This window comes from Triplophysa rosa, linkage group LG23 (genome assembly GCF_024868665.1).
Source record: "Triplophysa rosa linkage group LG23, Trosa_1v2, whole genome shotgun sequence".
In the NCBI taxonomy this organism is placed as follows: Eukaryota; Metazoa; Chordata; class Actinopteri; order Cypriniformes; family Nemacheilidae; genus Triplophysa; species Triplophysa rosa.
Genome location: NC_079912.1, coordinates 2,586,461 through 2,611,000, shown reverse-complemented (window position 1 = coordinate 2,611,000; position 24,540 = coordinate 2,586,461). Strand labels below are relative to the sequence as shown.

Genomic DNA, 24,540 nt, shown 5'->3' with positions numbered 1-24,540 from the left:
GTATATTATTTGCCGAAGTGCGCCAGTACAATATATGAAGCCTCCAAGCGGACGTGATTGAGAACACCAACTGCCAGCAGCTGATCAAGCGGGCTTCCATGAAATCTGCGCGGGCTGGTTTGTGTTTCTTCCTCCTCGAAATACGGCCGAATTTAGGCAGCCTGCTTCGGTACCGATTCTCCTGACGCCACGGTTTGAGAGGGGAGGCTTTGGGCTTCACGTGCGTGTGTCGCTTCGGCGTGGATTCTTCCAGCCTTCAACTTTTTTTCCACGAAAATCCGTTCAAACCGGCAAGAGCCGTGATGTATTTTGCGGAATTCAGGTGAAATTCGCCCAAACCCACGAAACCGAGCCGGGAAACACCGAATGCACCTGAAAGCCCAATCAACCTTCCAGAGGACACGGTGGGTTTGATTCACGCAAATCGTCGTTTTCGTTTTTAATAAGCCGATGTAGTTGACGAACTAACACAGTCCGGCCACCGAGTCCGCGTGACGTTACTGCGATTATTTATTGTTAAACCTTCTATAAATTAAATGTGCGCGAATAAAAGCGGCTCCCGTCTCGTGCATTATATTCACACATTTCACGGCGTGTCGGTGTGTTATTTGTGCTTAATATCGATAAGACTTCAACGATATAGCATATAAACCAGCTGCTCTTATGCTGGGTGTTCAGGGAGAATTGCTCGGCTATTAGGAAAGTTGCCAGCGACCCAAAGACCAGCTTTACCGACCAAAACCCAACGGTACCGTAGTCTGGGTACACGTATCGATGGGTTCTCGGTGGTATGCACGTTATGGATCGGATTGACACATGATCAAACTGGTCTCAAACTGGTCTGATGCTTTAAACGCTCGAGCGTTCTTTTGTTATCTCCGTTGGCAGGGAGACGCGTATCCCGTCGGTGTATCTTAACTCATCCCTGTACCCTTTATTTATCAGTTAATCACTTTTGATCGGACTGCCGACGGGGTGCAGAATAGTTTCATTGCAGTCATCCGATCTCATTCTGTTATTCACATTTTCGGGGCTGATGGTGTTTGAGTCGGAACGCGCCATCTTGAATCTCTTCACTTCTGAGGCTTTACCGTTTCCACCCCATGAAAGCCTATTTCACAAGCACACAACATTTATATAGCACACTTGATATTAGAAATGTAACTACCATACATGGTTTGCAATATAACTTCGTGGTTAAGTGGTCGAGCGCGACACTAATGCACTTTTCTCTCGTGCATAACACTATGCTCAGTTTCAAACTTGTTTTGCCTTATACAGTTTTTATTATGAATGCTAGACTTGTGTATTATTAAAGCTTTTTTTAAAGGGGGGTTGGATTCAGGTGTAGTCCTTATTTGGATTGCAACAGAATGTTATTAGATAATAGGAAGACAGTCACAAACTAAATTGCTCATTATTTTCATTCACACACTCATGTACACACCCCTTGTGTGTGTGCGTGCCTGTGTGTGTGTGCGTGTGTGTGTGTGTGCATGCGTCCCTGTGACGTAGTGCAAGGTGTCTGCAGGTGTCTAGTGCTGAAAACAGCACCTTTAAAATACTGTATGTGCGTATTCAATCCGGAGTCACAGAACAATGGGCGCATAACGGGGCAATAACTGTTCGTCATCTACGCAATACTATCGTCATAATATCTTCAATTAATGATGGATGCATGCCGTGTTAACCATTTGAGGAGAAATGCTATCTAAACAGCAGAATAAACAGACATTTATTGCACTTAGAAAAACGATAACAGTACTAGCTCTTCTTGTAGGCTAAACAAAATAATAAAATATTTTCCTTTTTTGAATCTACACTTTCTCGCAATACGAGTGTTGTGATTATCTTCTAATATTGTTGGCTCCTGTCATGTATGTTAAATGGTTTGTGTTGCTTCTACCGCAGTTTTAAATTAAGTCCGCCTGCTAACTGATTAAATATCAATGGAAGAATTCTTCATCACGTTCTAAGCATAATTGAAATTGTGAGTTTCTAGGCTATATTTTTATAAATTTCAGTGAAGGCAGCTAATCACGAGATAAGTAGCCTACTAAGGCCTACATCACAGCTTACCTTAGCACTGCCTTTATGTGCGCTTCCGGTTATAATTGGTGCGCGCACGTGTGTTCCCACTTCCCAGTTAAATACGTAATGGGCGCGCGCGTCCATATATCTGTATTGTGAGTGACAGAGAACAAGTGCTGGTAGGCCATTCAGTCAGTCATATATTATTTGATCTGTGTGTGATATAAGTGCTGTACCGCAAATCTCACAGGAGCTCAACCTTGAGTTATTTTTTTCTAAGTTGTTTGTTTAAATCGGCTGTAACTCCCTCTGTAATATTCCATTAAAAAGAAATAAAAAACATAAAAGTATATTTTATAATATTCTATAAGTTTTAAACAAGAGCCTAAACGCTGTAATAATTATTTCATGCGTACAAATATGGAAATTGTAGAATGGATGTTTTACCGGTAGAGGGCAGCACTGTCTTGCATTATGCTTTATGTGAATATGTGTCCACCACTAGAGGGTTCCTGGGATTCAGTCTTGTACGGCCACCGAAAACATGATTAGCATGGTATTCAAAACTATTAGTTTTAGTGCATGGTTCTTTTTTCTTTATTTAGTTTAATGCATAAAATCTAAATAAATAACCCAACCCTTTAATATCAGACACTATTTTGTGCTGAAGAGAAGTGAAAGCTGTACCGTGTCACATATCCAAGATATAATGGCTAAAATACAATAAATAACTGCATGAACAATAATTATAATAATTCATTTTGTTTACAAGGGAAAACAGATTGTTCTGCTTTTTTAGGTCATGTAGAGTTCAAGTCAAGAGCTGTGTGAGATGTCCGCCTGGCGTCATCAATCTGACCAAACACAAAATGCAGATGCTGTAGATGTTACACCCACGTGCCGCCATGCAGGTAAACAGCACATCATTTAGCAAATCTCAATGGTTTGCCGCACACCATCTTTCAAACAACCATTAGGCACATTTATAAAAATGGTTGTGATTGAACATTGAAAATGACCATTGAAGTCTTTTCACCATTTGAAATGTAACGTCACCTGTAATTGCAGGGCATTCCTATAAACACCGGAGTCAGTCTCCAATGTGGAAAGATGTTTGATAAGGCATGGTTTTAAAGGTCCAGTGTATAAAATTTAGTGGCATCTAGTGGTGAGGTTGCGAACTGCAACCAACCGCTCACTCCACCCCTCCCTTTCGAAGCACTACGGCGGCTGATACAGCACTAAGATGTCTTCAAGTTTTCGTTTTTTTAGGAGATAAAGTATTTATGAAACGTGCTCTGAAAAGCAGTTTGACTGTTAGGCCAAGGCTACTGTAGAAACTTCCATGCAAGGTGTATGAAGATAGAAATAGCTCATTCTAAGCTAATAAAAACATAACGCTTCATTATGTCTTTATACACATCTGAAGACATAGTTATGTATATTATATTGCATTTATATCAATAGATCCTCCAAAAAATTACACACAGCACCTTTAAGGTATAGGATTTGAATAAATATCTAACCCTAGGTAGAACAATTTGGTACACAACGCATCCTTAAATTCTTTGGCTTCTTCAGAAGTTGTCGAGTCAGTTTTATTTTTTTTATTGATAAACTAGCTAAAATGCTGACTATACGTGACCTTATTAAGTATTAAAATAATTCAGTAAATTCGTTTACATTTACATTTATGCATTTAGCAGACGCTTTTATCCAAAGCAACTTACATTACATATTCCAGTATGTATATTGCAAACCATTTCCAATATTTCCATCATTTTGATGTGTTGGGCCACAGAACCTAGAAAGCGTGATATTATTTTCCATGAGAACTTTATATGAAATCACCAACAATTAGAGCAGATCCTAATGAATGCTCGTGTCTGAAACACAAATCCTCAAAGCCTGTTTAGCCTTAGGTTAAAATCTGTTGAGATTTTTTTCCACGCTTGTTTGCGATATTGGAAGAGACACCGTTTTAATGGAGAATAGGAGAGAATCCAGTTTGCCAGTTTAGCTGCTACCCAATAAAGTCAATCACAAACAAACTGCACTACAATTATGACCCAGATTTCAAGAAAGAAGAGCAGCGTGCTCGCATGAGGGGTGAACATAAGATCAGGTCTACACCGTACACAATCCTACTTTTGTCACAGCATTTAAGCAACCAGAAAAAAGTCAAAGGCTTTATTGGCAAACCAGTTGTGACGAACATATTTTGGCCACTTAGGCCATTAATACCAGCGTGCGTGGCATGGAGACGTTGTGTATTTCTCTTTCTATCCATTAGCCTGTTACCACCATTAAAGCGTCCGCGAAGATAATGACCGGGCCAAATGACACGGGAATGTGCGTAGGATTTGTAGTATCTGCTGTGTGTGTGAATAATGTCAGATTTGGGCGAGCCAAGAGCGCCTGTGCCCCGTTTGTGTGTTCGCGTGTGTGTGTGTGTGTGCACTGCAGTGAATGTGCGTTTGTGTGTTGCGTCTCATTTTAAGACTCCTGCAGGGTAGACGGAGAGCTGCAGCCCTTTGGACATGCCCCTCTGCTCTGATTGGCTGCAGACCACCACCTCCCTCCCCTTCCTCATTGGTATTCAGGTAGTACAGTCTTTGTGGAGGACAGAGGGAAGAGGGCGAGAGAGAGGGAGAGGGAGAGAGAGAGAGAGAGAGAGAGAGAGAGAGAGAGAGAGAGAGAGAGAGAGGGATTTACATAGGTAAAGACGATACGGCCACAACAAGACGGGCGAGAGGAAAAAGGTCCAGGGGTTGGAGGAAAAAAGGAGAGATTGATAAGGAGACAGACGTTATCATCGCTGCAGGGTGAAAGGTGGAGATAGAAGGCTGTCTGAAGTGCCATGAAGGTATAGTTGTGGATTCAGGGTGCCTTGCTTGGATTTTTTTTCAGCCCGGGTCATCTGAAGCTGGCCTGACGGCACAGCCCGTGGCCATCCTGCGGATACACTGCCGGACGTTACTCGCCTGCGCGTGAGGGGGTCTCACTCCCACCGGGGAGGCGTGCCGCACGGACCGAAGGATGTGCATGTTTGTGGGTGCGCGTATGTGTCCCTGCGTGTGATTTTTCCGTATGTGCTTATTTTTGTGGATGAGTGTGCACCAGGGCCCGGTATATGGATAGAAGCTCTCTGTTTCAGCTCATACAAGAGCAGGTAAGCAGCAGCAGGTTGCTATGGTTACTGCATCCTCCCGTGTGCATGTGTGTGCAGATGTGTTTCGAGACCCGTACCGAAGGAAGGATGTGGATGAGATGGACAGTTTGAATGAATGGGTAGTGTGTGTGCGTGTGAGTGTGTGTTTGTGTGTGTGTGGTCCTTATGGTCAGTCTCTGGCTGTTACTCACATACTACTATGCTAGACATTGGCACTGATGCTGTTCTACACCCGGTTGGGTGCTTATGCTAATATTTGTTAATCGCTCAAGATGATTTACTGTTATCCACGATATATTGTATATTGTTTTATAGAAATATAAAAGTAATATTTTATATTTTTAATAACCATATCCTCACTGACAGGCCGAAACGTTCAATCTGTTGATTGTATTGAATGATTTTTATTTATTTATATATACCATTAATATTGGTCAGCATCATGTTTGTCTGTCTGCTTTTGCAAATATTTAACCAATGTGTCAACAAAGTTATTTTCTGTATTTTTGGAGATACAAGGTTTCACACGTGATGATATGATACATTACATATTATATATTTCCCTTAAATATACAGCCGCGGAACCATTCCAAATTTTCATTATCATTTTTAGATGTATTGTGGTTATTCCAGTTCAGTGTTGTATTTCAATAAAATCAAACCTCAATAGTGATATAAAGTAATCCAACAGCAATGTGAAAGACTGACAGCATGATAAGACACATAAAAACTGATAAAAATCAAGTATTTAGGGTCTGAAAACATACAAAGCATATTTTCTGTTAATTTCACCTGTTTCTCCAGTTTTCATTTTCTGCAAATAAATGCAAATAGAAAAAATATTTTTATTTGATATTTGGTAAAAAATTTTGTAAGTAGTTCACAGATTAAAACAAAAATGATCATTTTGATGCAAGCAACTTTGTAAATATTTTTCACAGGCTTCTTAAAGGAGCTGGATGTAATAATTTTACTGTATTAAATCAAAACAATACCTTAATATGTTCGTAGACATTTAGGAAACATGCTAAATTCATATATTGGTTTGACAAAAAAACAATGCTATAGCCAGAATTCCACTCTGAAATGTGCGTTTCGTGCCGGAATGTGTGTTATTGTTTTGGTCCGTGTGACCCCATCCACTGACAATCCAGTACCTCAGAGATTACGTATTTTTTTATTTTGTAGGCTAACCCGGAAGTAAGCGCCGCGCTTGTTCCCTCGACCGAAAGCCTATGCATTTTTCTCATAGACTTTTGGAAGATTGCAAAAACAATTAGTTATTAACAAAGGTTTATGATGTTTACACGTTTTGTTTATCAAGATAATCTTTACAAATTAACACCACATTTGTTACTTTTGAAGCCAAAATACAATCAGCAGAAGTAAAAAGCTAACACGATGCTATAAACAGACTAAACTTAAAGTCCCCGTGAACCGGAAGTTGCGATAGTTTTTACTTCCGTATTCTGAAAAATTTCCGAGTGAAAAGGAATTTCAAAGGATAAAATGAGTGGGCGTGGCTTGCGTTTTTCACTGCGAACAAAAATACATTATCATCCCTATTCACCCACTAGTGTATTTCGACAGCTCGGTTGCCAGTTGGCGACTATCACAGCATATTAACAAACGATCTTGGTCAGATAGCAGATTCCACCCTTTCCGGTAGCGTACTATCATTGCAAATATAGAAAGAATTACTATATTATTTTACAACTTACGAGGAGTAATATACAATTTTATAACAGTTATTTAAACGAGGCAGTAATATGGCCTGTAAATGCGACCTCCGGAGGATCCAACCTCTGAAACGAGCTGTTGATTGAGTTATATTTGCAAACAACAAAACCACTGCAAATGTATAAATTATCTGATAAACTTACAGTGTAAGATTTTATGCTTTCCATTACACTCCTGTAAGTGTCTGGCAACTCCTGTGAGTGTGGAGTCTGAGGAGGCGGGGCGGGAAAAACCCTCGACAATATTTTGAATTTGGACTGCTATGTTACATACGGCTCCTTTAAGTATTTCATTAAATTTGTTTGAGATAGTTTATTTAAACTTGATGTTTTAGCAATATAGACAGTTTAATTCAAGCACATTACTGTTTTAAAGAAGCAAGATTGTCTAAATATGGGTTGGCTTGCAAATCCTAAATATGATTTTGGTACAGAAAACAACTTCTCGAGTAAAAGAAAGAACTCTTAGAAACCAATACAAGAGATCCATCAACCTGTGATCAGTCTGTCTAAACCAATCCTCAAATGAAAGAATGTGACATTAATACTGATCATTTTGACTTTCTATTTGCGAGCACTTTCTGCAAGAACTTTCTCTTGGATTTATTTATACCCTCATTCGCAGCTGTCAGCTGGCAGCACGCATTAATCTTTCCATCCAGACGCACAAACAGAAAGAAGTCTGTGAGAACTTTACTGTAAAAGCTGGAACAAAGAGTCCGTCCGGGGACACGTTTACTGATGACTTGCTCATTTCCACACTGGAATGAAGAAAAGCCGTTAACCTTGAGAACTTCTTGCTGAGTTTTCTTGGCAAAATCAAAATCTCCTGAAAGGTCTTTAATTATAGAGTTTAATTTAATCTTTAATATAATATATAATATTATAATTTCCTGGCATTGCAGAGATCTCACGTCTCAAGAATTCAACAAAATTCAAACAGCGGCTTGTTTGTAATACATATGCATGATATATGCTAATTCATTTTGTTCTTGGAGGAGAAGCTTAGCTGTGCTTGGTTAATTCTGCACTTTATTGATACTGTGCTATTACTTCTGTGATCTTGACTTATTAGTGAAGCTTCTTAAAGAAGGCTGAGACTATGTTTCAGCCCTGTGATTTAAACACACTCCTCTCTCTGCACGTATTAGAATAGGGTGTGGAACTCATTTTGCACTGTTTGTGCTATTGACATGAAGGAGGACATAAATCATAGTGCTGTGGAATGAGAGATGTGCTGTGACTTTATTCAGCCATTAGAATTATTTTTGTTTAGACAGAATATCATAAAACCTTGTGTTTAGGTTTTTTGGGGGATTTTTTTCTTGTTTGCCTACATAGATCCCCAGAAACCTAGCAATGGGAAGGTTTCTGTGTGTGTGTGTTGTCTGATCTATGCTGATGCTGATAGATTAGTTTGATTGATGGATAGGAAAGGCAATGATTCAGTCAGAGGGGCAGAATTGATCTTTGCCTTTAGGGGAACACACACACACAGGTCATCAGTTCACACAGGCTGTTTAATGTGTCTGCTCAGGAGTGTTTGTGTCTGAACGGTGTAGGTGTGTTTCATATGCTTTCACATTTCTGGTTTTGCGTGTACAGTGTGAAGTCAGACAGCATGGTGTGAGCGTGGTGTGTGTTCGTGAAAAGGCGCTTAACCTTTCAGTGGATGTGTGTGTTTTTATTTTCTGCTGTAGGAAGCAGTGCTGAGCTCACACTATTTCTGTCTCGAATGCACACGTGCACAGCACACACACACTCAGCGCTCTGTGTGATCAACTGAATTAATGGAAGTCAAACAAAATCTCAAACTGCTGTTTGGTTGATGGTATGACCTACTACGTGTCTTGTCCCATGCCACTGGCAAACAATGCTTTCGTAAGAAAGTGTACAAATCTAGCGTGCGCGTGTGTAGCAGTGTATTTTGGCACCAGCTGGTCTGAGAGAAAGAGGGCAGTTGATACGTGCGTTGCTGCACCATATTTAGCATGATATTTGCATAAAATAGCAGCAGTCGGTCTGGTAAGATTCTTCCTCTATGACACAACATGAGCAGAAATATCAGCAGGAGAGCGAACGGAGACAGAGACAAATGGAGAGCTTAAGTCTCTCGCTTCTTAGATATTACTCCTGAGAAAACTCCAGTCATCTCACATATGTCTCCTCTGGAGCTAAGATAATATCGGCGATAAAGTCAGAAATTTTCATGCGAACAAAATCACGTTCTCTTTAACTTTATATCAAATTCGTAAAAAGAAATCTGTCCAAAAGAATTCTAAAGCCAATGTCTTACTGTATGTTGACAATTGTCTCAAACCATAACTGAGAATTAATTTAGTCATGAACGAGAAATATTTGAGAAATATTTGATTTGTGAATAGGCAATAATGTTTACATTATTTGGTACAAAAAGTACTGTGGTAATGCCATGGTACTGAACATTTACCTTTATTGTATTTGCATAGTGTAAAGAATACATTGGAATTACTATCATGTCAGTCTCCATTCCTTAAGAAAATTAACCATGCTTTTTTTTTAAAAGTTTTTGACAGATCGATTGCCATTACCATTGTGTCACCATAGTTTTGTATTGTTAAACTATGGCTACTATAGTAAAACCATGGTAAATGTGTGGTTTCACTAAATATAAAGCTCCGTAATTGCGGGTAATATAACTAAACTCAACATTTTTTTATCATGGTACTTTTTGTAAGGTATAAACAACTCATACTTTTTTTTACCATAACCAGCATATTTTTCTGCTATCGCCGAATCATTGCTTTATTAATACTGATGTTTCTGGTTCAAGCCATATGGTGTGTATTTTTGGAAACCATGGTAACAGCGAGGCTCTTTTTAGCACACTTTAGCGGAGCGGCAGGCGGAGGGAAACAGCTTTGTTCACGCACAATCAATGATCAGACCTTAAGCGAGTAAAACTGAAACTCGTCAGACTGAAATTAGACATTTTACTGACTGACTGATGTTTTAAAACATCTTTAATGTTTGTCTGGAGGTGATGGTGCTGGTGGTCAACAGGTTTCCTTCACCTCTGTATTATGGTTGGATCAGATATGTAGAATCAAATAGAAGTCATTTAATTTTTACCCATATCTCCATTTGTTTGGTGGGTCCTGGAATGAAACATTTGGGAATCTCATGGTTCTTTGCCAGTTCTTTAGGCTACCACAAAATACCATGGTGTCATGGCTCTGCTTCATTTAGTCATGTTTTTCTTGGTCCTGTAGCAGAGTCATGACAAAGCCTTTGGTTATGTGTGGAGAGAAACATATTATTGTCCTTTTGACAATAATATACGTTCTCTCCAGTGTCTCGTCTCTGTTCCCGCCATCTCATTTCCTCGTTAACTTTCCCTGAGTGTTTTATTCTCCCACACCTGCCCCTTGCTAATTATCCTTTGTCTGTCTCCCTATATAATGCCCTCATGTTTCTTTGTCTTGTGCTGTTGGATTACGTTTGTTGTGCGTGTACTGTTTACCCCGTATGTTATGTCGTGTTGATGTGAGTACTTTGCCTTGCCCTTGTTTTCCCTTTCTATGTATTTAAGACGTTGTGTCGTTGTTTTCTAGTTTAGTTTTAGTTTTTTTTGCCCAGCTGTTTTTGCCCCCTCGTGGGTAGTGTTTTGTTCTGGTTTTGTATTTAAGTTCGTCCTAGTGTCTGACACCCCCTCGTGGGTATTTCCTTTGTTTTGTCTTGTTTAATAAATCTCTGTTAACCCCTTACTACCTGCCTGCATCTGGGTTCTCTCCTCGCAACACCGTGACACATGGTATACATCAAAGTACCATAATTAACCTTCTGATGCCCTCTCTGTGCACAATATCATGTTTCGTGGTATTTACGTGATTTTTTAGGGAATACAGTAATTGGGCTTTGTCAGGTGATGTCACACTCGCCAGAATCAAAGTGCATTATGGGTATTGCCGCCATTTGTAAGGTATCAATGCCGAGATGTTCTATCTTCATTCAGTTTTGCTTCATTTCAGAGATAAAATGGTACGTTCATGTTGTGTAATATGTTGTAACACTAAGACACACGACAGAAACAGCCGAAAGCTTCACCACTAGGAAAGTGTTTTTAGGTTTCCCACTTGGAAGAAAGATTACGGACAGCATGTAATAACACATTCTGTTATGCATTTTAAAACAGATTTTTAGCCCAGTTTTAATAATGCTTTAATAATAAAGTATGGAATGGAATTTTGGAATTGGAATTTTCATAAATGGGTTTTTAATTTTTATCAGTATTACTGAATTACAGAAAAATGTTGAACAAATAGGGTAAGGTTTATTGGTAACTTTGGAGACTCATAACATATATTGCTTACAATTGTGTGTAAATCGATGGTAGACAAAGGCAGTACATATATTTAAGTATAAGTCATATTAGTGAGATTATTTCGGAATCGTATGTACTTGGTTTGCTTTTGTTTCTCCAGTATGATGATTGTCATGATTCTGCCTCATCTTGTCATGTCTTTCTTGATCTTGTGGCATAATCACGGCAGGATCCCCTGTTTAATGTGGAGAGAAGCATTTTGGCCCACTTGGCTTTCCACATGCTCTCTCCGGTCGCGTCTCTGTTCCCGCCCTCTCGTTCCTCGTTTAGCTCTCCATCAGTGTTTCATCCCCGACACCTGTCCCCTGTTAATTATCCTTTGTTAGTCTCCCTATATATTGCCCTTGTGCCCTCTGTCTTGTGCTGAATCGTTTTGTGCCATCCACAAGTGTAAGTCGTGTCTTACCTTGATACCTTGTTGGAATACCTACCCTGAAATCGGTACTATATGTTCATTACCTGTCGTTAGTTAGTCTTGTCGTGTGTTTATGGTGAGGTCTAGTTTTTTTTTATGCCCCATCGCGGGAAGTATTTATTTTCTGTTTCTGTTAGTACATTCGTGTCGTGTTTGCCCCATCGTGGGTTTTGTTTTGTTTTGTAATAAAGTCTTGTGTTAACCCCTTCATCACCTGCCTGCACTTGGGTTCTTCCCCATACAAAACGTGACAACGATTTAATTGGTCTTTACTGTACCGCTCCGTATACTTTCAGTTCACTGCTCAATGAAGTGATACCTCCAAAATGGCGCCTGGGTGACGTCACACACAATAAATCCAGGTGTCTGACAAAGACTGATAGCACTGTGGTATGTCCAATATCTGTAGTAGTGCTACGGTAATTTTTCAATTCACACCCTGTCAACATGAGCATGTGTTGTAATGTGAAGATGAGGAAAAAAAAGTGACAAAACTTCAGTGGCATTGCTCACTGGCAGTGTAGATGCAGTGTCACTCTCTCGGGGTGACACATTGTACATCTGTAACCATGGTAACGGCAGCTGAATCGCTTCACTAACTGATTCTTTCACTTGCATCCGAATCTCACACATGACCGCTGATCATACTGAAACTCCATCATCATCTCATTCATTCACTTCTCTCTGTCCCGTTCCTCCTGTGCTCACATTTCTTCATCAGTACTGTCAGCAGATCGATTGTTAGTCTTATTTCCTTCACTTTGTTTTTCCATTTCTTTCCTTTTTCCGGATGAAAAAACAATATAAATTTGAATGGTTTCCATCATAAATATCATTACTCATCCATCAGCTGTTTACTATTAAATCCCTTACAAAATTATTTATTTAGCGTGTTTTGGGGTCTATTCCAGTAGGATTTAATAGTGTTCAGTTTCCCATTCGCCAGAGAACATCCCACCAATAGAACCCAACACATTTCCAATCGAGACCCACAGAGACCATTATAGTACCCATTAGAGTTTCCATTTTCACCAATATATTTCACATTATAACCTATAAATCCAACAGAATTACTTTGATGATTTCTGCTGTTTTTCTCAGCAGGGTTTCTGTCTCTCTCTCTCTCTCTCTCTCTCTCTCTCTCTCTCTCTCGCTCTCTCTCTCTCGCTCTCTCTCTCTCTCTCTCTCTCTCCTCCACCCATTGAAATTTGCAAACAGCGTATAGGAATAATTAAACAAAGAGTAAAAAAGTAAAAATAGACGTATGTGCTCCCGGGTGTCATTTATGCCTGGATCTCATCGGGAAGTGCTTCAGGCTGGGAGTTACACACAGTTATATGAAATAGTTTTGTCACAGCATGTGGAATTGTGCAGAATGACTAAAATCTCATTTCACTCACGAAGTCTGTATCTGCTCACTGAACAACTGTTCATTTCATTTTTACGAGCGCTAAATGTGTTCTTATTAGTTAACATTACTCACTTGTGATAAACGTCATGCTTAAAACTATTTGAATGAAGTGTGACTATGTCTCATCATAACAGCACAACAGACTGCACAGTTCATGTTCATAGCACAAACAAGACAAGTTATAAAAGTTAAATATTTAGGGTTTGAGATTTGTTTAATTTACTAACCCCAAGTATGACCAAATCTGTGATGCTCGTATAGCACTGAGGGGCGGTTTCCTGAACAGGGTTTAAGACTAGTCTTAGACTAAAATAAATGTTAGAGCTGTCTAAACTGTAAAGAGCTTGCACTTTCAAATATTAAAATACATTAGTGCCATTGTTTTGTCTGAAAATGCACACAAGTAATGTTTTTTTGTAATGCTTGTTTGTAAAAACTACTTAAATGTTCTCATTTAACTATGCCCTAGTCCCGGCTTAATCTAATCGCTGTCCAGGAAACCCCCCTGAATGTTTACTGTATATGTTGAAAAGTAAACACAATCTTCTTTTTGAAGATTGAAAAAAGTTTTTCTTTTTGTTGATGATCAGCTGGACCCAGAGCAGACTGGTTTTATAGCTGTGGAAAATTTCACCAGTCTAGCTGAGCATCATGAGTTACAGTTGGACCCCAGCAAACTGGAGATGCTGCTCGCGCTGGTCCAGAGCAACGAACACGGACATGTCTGCTATCAGGAACTCATCGAGCTGGTGAGACACACACACAAATGTTACTGATGAAGTTCTTAGTTGTGTTTTATTTAAGTCCCAACTTAGTCTCAGATGTTTCTCCTAAAACTGCCTCGGAGTAAATACGAATATAAACAAATGAGAGTGTTATTGTTGAAAAGAGTATGGAGGTGTAAATGAATGTAGATTGGACACTCTTACAAATAAAGGTGCTTAAAAGTTTCTTCAAAGCGATGTCTAGAAGAACCACTTTTGGTTCCACAAAGAACCATTCAAACAAAGGTTCTTTAAAGAACCATCTCTTTCTTGTGAAACAGAAAGGTTCTTCAGATGTTAAAGGTTCTTTATGGAACCAAAAGCTTCTTCTATGGCATCAAAGAACCTTTTGAAAGTGTTTTTTAGTTCATATTGAGATCTTCAATAATATTGACTTTTGATTGCAGACTTGACAAATCTGAACTCAGTTTGATACATTGTTGACATCTCTTCTGAAACTCTAATGACAGAGACATTTGTGACTCTTTTATCACAGACGAGACTTAAGCAAAGGTTTCCATTTGCTCTCTATTTAATCTCATTGGTGTTTAGGAGAAATAGTGTAAATATTGAAGAGATCACGTGTGGTTTTCGTTTATTATAGGATGGTACCTTGTGTAAGCCAGATTTTAGGTGTATCATCATGATTCACACATTTATTATTTGTCAATTATTGCTTCTTCATTTATTGGTTTCTCTGAACTTTCTGAACCTACAGAAATTCATCCATGTTCTTCTTAAGATCTCGAGATATCTCTCTCTCTTTTGAAATGAGGAGGTGTAAGTGTTTTGGCTGTGGCACAGACAGCTGAATCAATTTTGCCGCAGGCTCGTTTAATACACGCACACACGAGGCTGCGGTGCACAGAGATACAGACCCTCACGTATAGTAATCACACCCTCATCTCCTCAAGAAACAAGCTTTTCACTTTCTGTTCCTGGATTTTAAGAAACATGATGATTTTAAATTATGTTTAGAGAGAGAAAGAGAGAGGGGGGGCAGAGATTGAATGAATTTAAAAGGATTTTGGTGAAATGTGAATCTGGGACGGGAGGGAGACTGAAGGAAAGCGGGGTAAACAGAAGGGTTGAGGGATCATAAATACATAAGAGTAATCTGAAAGTGGCAGTAATAAATGTTTATGTTATTGTTATTTAAATATGTTTTATGTTATTTATATAGTGTTCATTGCAGTATTTTAACCAGGTTATTAGTAGATTGGTATATTAAAATATTGCTATTAACAAATTATTGTTTCTCTCTCTCAGCTGAACAGTAAACGTTCAAGTAGTTTTCGCCGAGCCATCGCAAATGGGCGTCGCACGCTGCAGCGAGAGATCCTATTGGACGAGACGGGGCTGGGTGTGTACAAGCGCTTTGTGCGCTACGTGGCTTATGAGATTCTGCCATGCGAGACGGACCGCCGATGGTACTTCCATCAGAACAGACTGTGCCCTCCACCCGTGTTCATGGCTATCATCACTATTGTACAGGTACACCTGCCACTGTTTCCATGGAAACAAGCTTACCTTCATATAAGAGAAGGTTACCTTGAATGCGTTGAATTATGTTCTTGACCTGAAATGATGTGAGTCAATCGTTTTGTGTTCCAGATCATCGTGTTCATGTGTTATGGCGTGATGTTAAATAAATGGGTGTTGCAAACGTACCAGCCGGATTTCATGAAGAGCCCGCTGGTGTATCACCCCGGGCACCGGGCACAGATCTGGAGGTTCTTCAGCTATATGTTCATGCACGTTGGGTAAGAAAACACATACGCTTAAATACACTGTTATTGATTATTGGTCATCACAGAGAGATATTTAGAATGTATTCATGCTGTATGTTTTATTAGTATGTGTGCTCCACAGGGATCAAACCCATTATCCGGACGATGCTAGCAGCATGCTACACTATTTAAGATCAGAAGGTTAACATTTGGTCATTAAAAACCTGAATATCTGAATATTGGACACCTCTGAATGTGTTTGGTGGTCATTGCTGATTACTCGATAGATATCATTCAATTGGGGTTCCACTGGGTCATGTGTTGAAACCTTCTACTGTGTTTGTGAAGATTTCTTTTGAGCAAGATTTGAGAGATAAAAGTGCTAAAGAGGATTTCAAAGTGTTCCTCTGGTCAAAATTTAGGAGAGAACGAATATCTTAACTCAGCAGTACAGGTGCCTCATACAATTATGTTGTTGTTGTTCTAACTGTGTTTGTGTGCAGGTTAGAGCAGTTGGGCTTTAATGCTCTTCTCCAGCTGATGATTGGAGTTCCACTAGAGATGGTTCATGGGATCTTGAGAATCAGTCTGTTGTACATGGCAGGAGTCGTTGCTGGTGAGTTTGTGTTTGTGTGCGTGTACATGTGTGTGTGTGCGTGCGTGTGCATATGTGTGTGTGTGCATGTGTGTGTTCACATAAGACATAAGTCTTGCTGTCCTTGCAGTGTGACAAGTTCACCAGGTGAATGTGCTCATATTTATGATGGACTTGTTACCAGAGGCCAATGACCAAATCAATAATCTCTGAATTATTCACACACCCCAACCTCCACAATCTCTTTCTTTCTCCCTCTCCCTCTCTCTCTCTTACACACACACACATACTATTGAAAGTTTCATATGTGAGACCTGGACAAAAGCAGTCAGAAGGGTCTTTTTTTTATTAAGATTTATACTTCATATGAAATATCAACTTTATGATATGTAAGCTTTATGATATATAAATATAAGCTTTCCATTGATGTATGGATTGTTAGGATATGACAATATTTGGCTGAGATACAACTATTTGAAAATCTGCAGTCTGAGGATGCAAATAATCAAAATGTTAAAGGTGCAGTGAACTAGGACCACAATTTTAAACCGAGCTTTTGTTATATAAGATGGAATCGTATTCAAGCGAACATCCTGTAAGAGTCAGACCTGAAAACGCCCTTGTTACTGAAATAACAACTGTTATTGACTCGAGGCGTTACGTAACGTTACGTGTCTAACCAAATTCACAGAAGGCTCCAACTAAGTCAACTATGCAAGCTGCTATCCAATCATACCTGTGGGCATTTACTTCCAAGTCTTCTATGCGGCCCACCCTTAAAACCCGAGCGTTTCTCCAGCCGGCCTCAAAGCCAGGGTAGAAAATAGCCTATTACTTATTGATTTTGATGTTTTCGAATGTAAAAACCACACGAACGTCATAAGTAGACATCAGACAATAGTATAAAACAATAACAACGGCCAGTTCACTGCACCTTTAAGAAAATTGTCATGATTCTGCCTCATCATGTCTTTCTTGATCTTGTGGCAGAGTCATGATAGGATCCCTTGTTTAATGTGGAGAGAGACATTTTGACCCTTTTTGCGTTCCATATTCTCTCTCCGGTCTCGCCTCTGTTCCCGCCCTCTTGTCTCTTTATTCTTGATTGTTAATTAGTTCATGCCCCACACCTGTCCCCTCTTGATTTGCTCCCCTTTATAAAGCCCTCATGTCTATTGTCTTGTGATCGGTCGTTTTGGCTGTTTGCATTCAACCTTGTGTCTTGTCGTATGATACGTACCCTCTGGATTACCTTGCCCCTTGGATGTTCTTTGTTATCAGTTGTGTCTTAGTTTGTGTAAGTTGTTATATTATGCGTTCTCTATTGTTTTTGCCCCCTTGTGGGAAGTCTTTGTTTTTGTACCCAGTCTTAGTTTCGTTTTCCCCATCGTGGGTGTTTTGTTTTGTACTTTTGTTTAATAAATATATCCTTGTTAACCGCTTCACCGCTGCTGCCTGCGCTTGGGTTCTTCTCTCTACGTGATCTATGACAAAAATTGCCTTTAAAGTTGTCGATCAGAGGCACTGTAGCAGGCCGTTGCTAAGAAGAAACAGGGTTGTTTTAACGCTCTCTATTGGCTTACCGCTGTAATGACGTTGTGGAGAGTATATGAACCAGAAAGCTGAAATTTTAAGCTTTACATAGATACCAAACTTGAGTGGGTAATTCCCAAAGAGCGGGCAGCAGTGAGCGAAGTTTGTAGGCGTGTTTCTGGCCATTTTTCGCGATTTTGTTGCATCCACTCACAAATATAAAGTTTTGATATATTTACGGTAGGAAATTTACTGAATATTTTCCGAACATGATCTTTACTTAATATCCTAATGATTATTGGCATAAAAGAAAAATGTTAACCCTTGCGATGTATTGTTGGCTATTGCTACAAATGAAGAGTTTGGTTCCAAAATGAGATAACTCTGTTTTTTTTTTAAATCAATTTTTTATTATGTTATCATGTTTTTATTGTTGTTTCATTGTGTTAGTTAGCTGTATTTTTTTAGTTATTATGGTTTAAATCAAAACAAACCAACTGCAGTTTGATTGATATTAATTGGAATGCACAATAAAATTTAAAACGGAGTTATCTTATTTTGGAGCCAAACTCTTCAAATACACCTGTGCGACTTATGACTGGTTTTGTGGTCCAGGGGGCGTATTACAGAAAGATCATAACTTGAAAATCTTATCCTATCTGTTTGATAACAATGTTAATTTCAGATAGGACCTCATTTGGGACAAAAGCTATACAGAACAGTACATCATAGAAGTGCATAATCTTATCTTAACTACATATAGGAAAGGGGTATTACAGAAGCGTCTTAACTTGAAAAATAAACGGTCTTAACTTTAGGATGACCCCACAGCTGTCCTCACTTCAAAATAGTTTAAAACAGACCTGAAAGTGGATTGCCGAGCTTGATGGTGCAATTTAAGATTTCCTAACTAAAGGTACAATTTTGTAAGATAGGATAGGAATCCCAAATCAAGTTAAGATTTGCTTCTGTAATACAGATTTTTTAGTAGCATGAATGTTTTGACACTGTAAAGAAATCGTCAGTATTGAAGAAGTGTGAAGGGAATTACAGGATGAAGGAATTTGAGAGTGCCAGAACTTCAAATAGAACGCGCGGAGCGTCAGAGGAATAAGGAATTTAGTTTGTGAGGTGTTTGTTGCTGGAATATTCATGCAGACATTAGTATATACAAAATATTCTGAGAGGTGTACGCATTTTTTACACGCGGTTACTCATTGTAGCCATTAATTACACAGGTTTATTCATACAAGAGTGCAAGGAATTATTAGATGTGGCCATGAGATTCTTTCGCTCGCCTGTATATTGATCTTTTCACAAAAACGAAAGGAGTGAGGGGAAAAAGAAAGAAGGACATAAAATAATAAAACGAAGCCAAAATCAGAGGTGAAAGAGAGGAAGAGTGCTGAGGACGGCAGTGTTCAGTGTACTGGACACATATGATCTGTCTCACACACACAGAGAGAGTGCGTATGTCAATATTTCATTATCTTGTGCACTTTCTCCTGTATTTGCCACATATGTTTGCATTCAAAGGAAGGCAAAATTAGATTTATGGTATATGTTGTGCAATTTTGGTGTGTGTGCATTATTTATTTAGTCAAGTAAGTTTTACAAAAATGTTATTGCTCTCTTTCACAGCTCAGGAGACGTGTTGTTCAAGTGACGTTCAAGTGATGTTTTCCCATATGAAAGAAAAATCACCTTTTTTTTATCTCCATTGTTTCTCTTAGACGTCATTAATATTAAATCGAGAGCAAATTTGTTTCAGTCTCATCTGCGTCTCAGATATTTCTCCTGAGAAAAAGAGAGTTTCAGAGTAGATGTCAACAATGTGTCAAACTGAGCTCAGATTTGTCAAGTCTACAATCAAAGGTCAATATTATTGAAGATCTCAATATGAACTCAAACATTTCTCATCAAATTGACCCAAATCCAGAATATTTTTATAGTTCTCTTGAGCAGTTTTAGGAGAATCATCTGAAACTAATTTGATACTTAAATGAGAACCTACTGAGCTATGAAAGCGCAGCAACATTTTCCTCTGGGGTTATTGCACTTTTGTAAATTGGAAGTGGTGAGTCGATGGGAACACAAGCGCAGGAGTCTCCTGTGATCACATAGTATCCATTTATTTACTTTATTACATTCATACATTTCAATGATTCATGATGCAAATGTGTGAAACATGAATCACACTAAACCGAGTGTTTCTCTTTGTTTACTCAGGGTCATTGACAGTGTCCATCACGGATATGCGGGCTCCGGTGGTGGGCGGGTCCGGAGGGGTCTACGCTCTCTGCTCGGCACATCTCGCTAACGTTGTCATGGTAACCAACACTAACCGCTGCCATGGAGACTTCAGTCAGAATGAATGAGAGGAGAGAGCAGGCAGAGATTTAGATGCCTGACAGATGCTTCATATCGCAGCTACCCTGAGGATTAAAGAGCCTGTAATCGTTGGCACGCACAGATGAAAACAGACCTGAGAGAGCTGTAAAGTCTTTTATCGTCTGCCGTGCACTGATGGATAAGTTTAAATGTTTGCTGTACAGATGTTATTATGGGAGTATAAGTGCTTTTTAATTTGTGTGAGTGAAATTAAACACAGCTGAAGCTCCCTCGGCAGCATGCTGTTGATATCCACAAGAATACATTTTAGTCTCATCTCTCAGTTTGTAAAACAAGTGAACATTTTATTTACAGCTATGCACTTGATTAAAATACTCACTGCTTTTAAAGATTATGCAGAAGATTTTGTTTGTTAATGTGAGACTAGGGAGATTTTTATTAGGTTTATTAACATTGTCTGTGTATATCTGTATATCCAATATATTTGAACACATAGGGGCAGTTTCCCGAACAAGGATTATCGTAAAGCAGGACTAGGCCTTAGTTAAATTAAGATATTTGAGTTGTGTTAAAAAACATGCTTTACAAAAAACATTACTGGTGTGCATTTAAGATAGAGGTTTAAGATATGCCAGTGTAACTTGTTTTCATTTAAGACGCCTCTAACATTTCAGTTAGTCTGGGGCTAGATTTAAGACCTGTCCGGGAAACCGCCCCTTAGTGTATAAAATGAGTAAATGAATGTGTGTGTATGTGTGCGTTTCAGAACTGGGCAGGTATGAAGTGTCCATACAAGTTGCTGCGGATGATTCTTGCGCTAGTTTGCAGTAAGTAACTACCAGTTTTACTAAAATATATTAGAAAAGTTTTTTATTTTTTCTACAAGGAATACATTTTTTGATGCCTTCAACACTTGGATAAGAGACACCCACTTCAGTGTTTCGCTATTTTAAATTGATTACATTTGTGAATTTGGTGGCTCCTCAGCTCCTGTGACTTCATGGGATAGAAAAGTGTCCATTTAAAGTGTAGCATAATGCAATGTGAGTCACTTTGGATAAAAGTATCTGCCAAATGCATAAATGTAAATGTTATAAAAATGTAAAGTGTATTGAAAAAACTCAGCCTATTGTTTTTTTAAATATTAGGATCATTTCATACTATTCATTTCGCATACTAATTTTGGCATCTTATATAGGATGTGTGTGGGCGATTTCAGATGTAGAGAATACTAGTGTTCCTGTGGCTCAGTGGTTAGAGCATGGCACTAGCAATGCCAAGGTCATGGGTTCGATCCCAGGGGATTGCAAATGGTCAGAAATGAAGTATGCAATGTAAGTCGCTTTGGATATAAGCGTCTGCCAAATGCATAAATGTAAATACACTATTAAGAGCATACTGCACACTACACAATATATTACTACCTATCTTTTAAACAATAGGCTATGATAAAAAACCTATGCTGCGTCTCAATACGCATACTTATACTATGCACTAAAAGTATGTTCTCTTTTTGTTATGGCAAAGTATAGCACGTACCAAAACAGTATACTAACGCAAAACGAAAAAAAGCATTGTTGCCTAGGACACTGTGATCATTAACTGTCGTGAACATCAAAATGCACCTTTTCTTTGCGTTTAAGTATGTATTTATTTATTCGTTACTTCTTATTAATGTTTACTGTATACATACATTTATTAATTCAGCGAAGTATCTCTCATTTAATTTTATAAATGCAGTAATTAGTCACTAAACTCCGCCCTCTCACGGTACGTTGTGGATAATATCAGCCGTTTGAGTGTCCATGGATCTAGGTCTGGACTTAAAATTTTCACAGAAAACAGCAGACCATTGTATTGTATTGTATTTTTTTTAATACAATTTAAATAAATATATATTATTGAACATTTTGGTAATGTAACTGGATTTGGTCATCCAGGTTCTGTACATGAAGAAAATGTGCAAACCATGCCAAGTATGCATACTGCGTATAGCAGCTACAGTACGAATAAAACAGTTGTATTCTGTTCTGAACACATGCGTTATCTTTCTCTGTTTTCTGTGTGTCCGTGTGCGGCAGTGAGTTCTGAAGTGGGCCGCGCCGTATGGTTACGCTTCTCGCCGCCCCTCCCCTCGTCCGGGCCACAGCCCAGTTTCATGGCTCATCTGTCGGGTGCCGTGGTGGGAATCAGCATGGGTCTGCTCATCCTGCGCAGCTACGAGGAATCCCTGCATAAACAGTGTTCCTGGTGGGTTCTCATCTTCTCCTTCATCACCTTCCTCCTATTCGCCATCTTCTGGAACATTTTCGCTTACGAGCTGCTCGGGGTACAAATCCCGCCCCCTCCCTGATGACACGCCTCGGTGGCTGTGAAAAGCCACGCCCCCAGACTCTCGGTAACGGTCTGATGCAGGTTGTACTCCACTCGACCAGCAGTGGACAAACGGACGGGAGGATTTTGAAACGTTGTGAAATGAAAAGCATATTCACATTCCATACAGTGGACATATCTGGTGTGGTATTTTTAATGAACACTTAACGGCAGCTCGAGGGTTCGGCGAGCGCATTTTAACGGACCGTCTGCATATCTTGCAACGAAAACATGCACACGCAAATGCATACATCAAATTTGTTTTCTTTTCTGTGTGTGAATACAGCCCGAGGCTTGTTCACGATGCCTTTCTGAATAATTCGCCTCATCCAAGCCTGTTAACAGAGAAAACAGCGTCATCTGAACCAGGAATGTGTCTGACAAAAACAAAGCCTTAAGGTCTTTGCACATACAGTCCGACATTTTCGTATGCGTTTTTTCGTATTTGTCTCTCGTTTTTTGTACGGTGTCTCTGAATTGTTGTAAAAGGCCACCCAAAACGCTTGAAACGGATGCGAAAACGCAGAAAATCGAACCCGGTCCGAATTTTTTAATGAAGGACGAAAATATCGGAGGCAGTGTGTAAATGTGATTGACACAACGTGAGGTCGTATTTATTTGTTAACGTGCGGAAATTTCGGAGGCAAATTTCGGACTCAATGTGCAATGGGCTTTATGCTTGATGATACAGCAAAGTGTTTGCAGGGGAAAGAGGGGTTGATGTCATCTCTTAGTGTTTGTTGTTGCTTTATTACAGATCGTATAAATAGCGTCTTTTCAGGTTTAAAACAATCTTGAAACTACGGGATCTAAAATGATCTTGGTCTTAGATTTGGAACAATTTCTTTGCCTTATTTTGCTATTGCCGGGAGGACATAAACACAATTTGTGTTCCAATACTCAATGAGCTGGGGTGTCACAATAACCGTGATGGATATTGGGTTAATTCTGATCATATAAATAATCCAGCGACAGGATCATGTTGACATTTTTTTATGCACCTGTGTGAAAAACGCCTTATGAGCCGCAATGGTTACAAACTCTCTTTTCCTCCCTACACTCCAGTGTGGCCATAAAAAGAGAAACAAAATAAAAAATAATTAGACTCATAGCATCTATTTTTAATAATTTCATCACGAGAATGTCATTGTGAATTCTTTTGGCCATGATAATGGTGTAGTGGAAATCGGATATTGTGACAGCCCTACCCGCAGGCATCCTCCAGGTGCGAAGGATCTTCTATCTTATTTTGGGCAAATTTTACAATAGCATCTACAGCCGTGTAGTTTAAATGCACTGCAAAGATAAAGATCCATCCGAGATGGCGTGAGCCGTCTTTGAATAGAGTGAATAATTTATCATGACCTCTGCAAATTATTCTGATATACACATGTGGGAAAGGGTTTAAAAGTACGGAGAGACAGATTTACAGGCAATATGTCTGTGCTGTACAGTAATTATTACTTCAGTCATTGCTGTGCAGAAAACGGTTGTTATGGTAATAGCAACAAGATGCTTTTGACATAGAAACAGAATGTCACGACCAACATTGAGGGTTCGGCAAACCCAGACGTCTAGATTTTGTAGCCAGCGGAGCAGATAGTGATTGTGACTGGATTTTATATGAATATTTACTTTACGATAAAACCGTCACCTATTGATAAGACTGCAAAACGCCAGAGAACATTTATTTTCCAACTTTTAGACAAAGCAAATAATCCCACAATTCTGTATTGCCAAATTATCATTTGCCAACCTGCTAAAAGGTTAATACAAGGGAATTGCTGAAGGTTAAGATTACCGTCTTATCGCGTTTAGTTGATTTCTTTTCATTTTTGAAAAGCACGACTGTGTGTTTGGTTGATATCTCTGATGTTGTGTATTTTTTATGCCATAGGTCTATATTTATATTTCTTCAGAGTGGTTGTCCTTGTGGGATCATACCGTTTGTGAAGGTTGTCTTAAACCGAGGGCCGCGATGATGCAAAGCCAAGAAANCTGATTTTTTTTAATATTCTGTGTCTATCAGTTAAAATAAACCCACCATAAAAATTATAGACCC

At 39.1% G+C, this 24,540-nt stretch overlaps 1 protein-coding gene across 4 annotated transcripts; it reads left to right on the top strand.

Moving 5' to 3' along the window:
• Positions 1-105: 105 nt before the first annotated feature.
• rhbdl1 (rhomboid, veinlet-like 1 (Drosophila)) lies at positions 106-24,469 on the top strand. 4 transcript variants are annotated; one of them, XM_057322639.1, is made up of 10 exons: positions 106-404; positions 2,831-2,942; positions 4,942-5,203; positions 13,722-13,880; positions 15,165-15,389; positions 15,510-15,658; positions 16,129-16,241; positions 19,983-20,083; positions 20,872-20,932; positions 22,187-24,469. In XM_057322639.1, the coding sequence occupies exons 3-10, from the start codon at positions 5,165-5,167 to the stop codon at positions 22,456-22,458; spliced, it is 1,119 nt and encodes a 372-aa protein (XP_057178622.1). In that variant the 5' UTR covers positions 106-404; positions 2,831-2,942; positions 4,942-5,164; the 3' UTR covers positions 22,459-24,469. The 4 variants fall into 4 exon arrangements, with proteins under 4 accessions (XP_057178622.1, XP_057178623.1, XP_057178625.1 ...); XM_057322640.1 differs by lacking the exon at positions 4,942-5,203; XM_057322642.1 differs by lacking the exons at positions 106-404; positions 2,831-2,942 and adding an exon at positions 21,304-21,439 and having other exon boundaries at positions 4,676-5,203; positions 22,187-22,303.
• Positions 24,470-24,540: the final 71 nt, after the last annotated feature.

Coding starts and splice junctions, on each gene's coding strand:
- rhbdl1 (XM_057322639.1), top strand. CDS start 5,165: ATGGATAGAAGCTCTCTGTTTCAGCTCATACAAGAGCAG. Junction 13,881..15,164: donor ATCAGGAACTCATCGAGCTG/GTGAGACACACA, acceptor TCTCTCTCTCAG/CTGAACAGTAAACGTTCAAG. Junction 15,659..16,128: donor TATATGTTCATGCACGTTGG/GTAAGAAAACAC, acceptor GTTTGTGTGCAG/GTTAGAGCAGTTGGGCTTTA.